The sequence below is a fragment of the Alligator sinensis genome, unplaced genomic scaffold (assembly GCF_000455745.1).
Source record: "Alligator sinensis unplaced genomic scaffold, ASM45574v1 scaffold1500_1, whole genome shotgun sequence".
Classification (NCBI taxonomy): domain Eukaryota; kingdom Metazoa; phylum Chordata; order Crocodylia; family Alligatoridae; genus Alligator; species Alligator sinensis.
The window spans coordinates 92069-92403 of NW_005843224.1; the positions used below are offsets into that span (position 1 = coordinate 92069).

Consider the following 335-nt stretch of genomic DNA (forward strand, 5'->3'; position numbering starts at 1 on the left):
CCCTGCTGGGGAGGAGCGTGTTGGCAGCTGCATAGCGCCACCCCCCTGCAGGGTGCAGAGACCAGGCTTCCCCCTGGGGCCGGGCCTTGGAGCTGTGCGCAGGGCTGGAGGGGGGCGGGGAGCGGCAGGGGCAAGATGGGACTTACAGCCAGGAAGTCGGGTTTCAGCTCGATGGCCTTGGAGAGGTCGGGCAGAGCCGCGCGGAACTTGCCCATGGCCAGGTAGATGGTCGCCCGCTTGTAATAGGTCAGGTAGTTCTTGGGGTCGCTCTCTGGGGGGGAAGCGCGTCAGCAGAGTCCCGGCCTCGCCCAGCCCCTCTGCCACCGACCCCCACC

General features: G+C 68.7%; 1 protein-coding gene across 1 annotated transcript in view; it reads right to left on the reverse strand.

The window, feature by feature from the left end:
- LOC102379400 (dnaJ homolog subfamily C member 3-like) overlaps nucleotides 1-290 on the reverse strand; it is a 10348-nt gene extending 10058 nt beyond the window's left edge. The window contains exon 1 of the mRNA XM_014526963.2: nucleotides 147-290. Within this exon, the coding sequence (XP_014382449.1) occupies nucleotides 147-215 (69 nt within the window). The 5' untranslated portion in view covers nucleotides 216-290. The remainder of the gene's footprint in view (nucleotides 1-146) is intronic.
- Nucleotides 291-335: the final 45 nt, after the last annotated feature.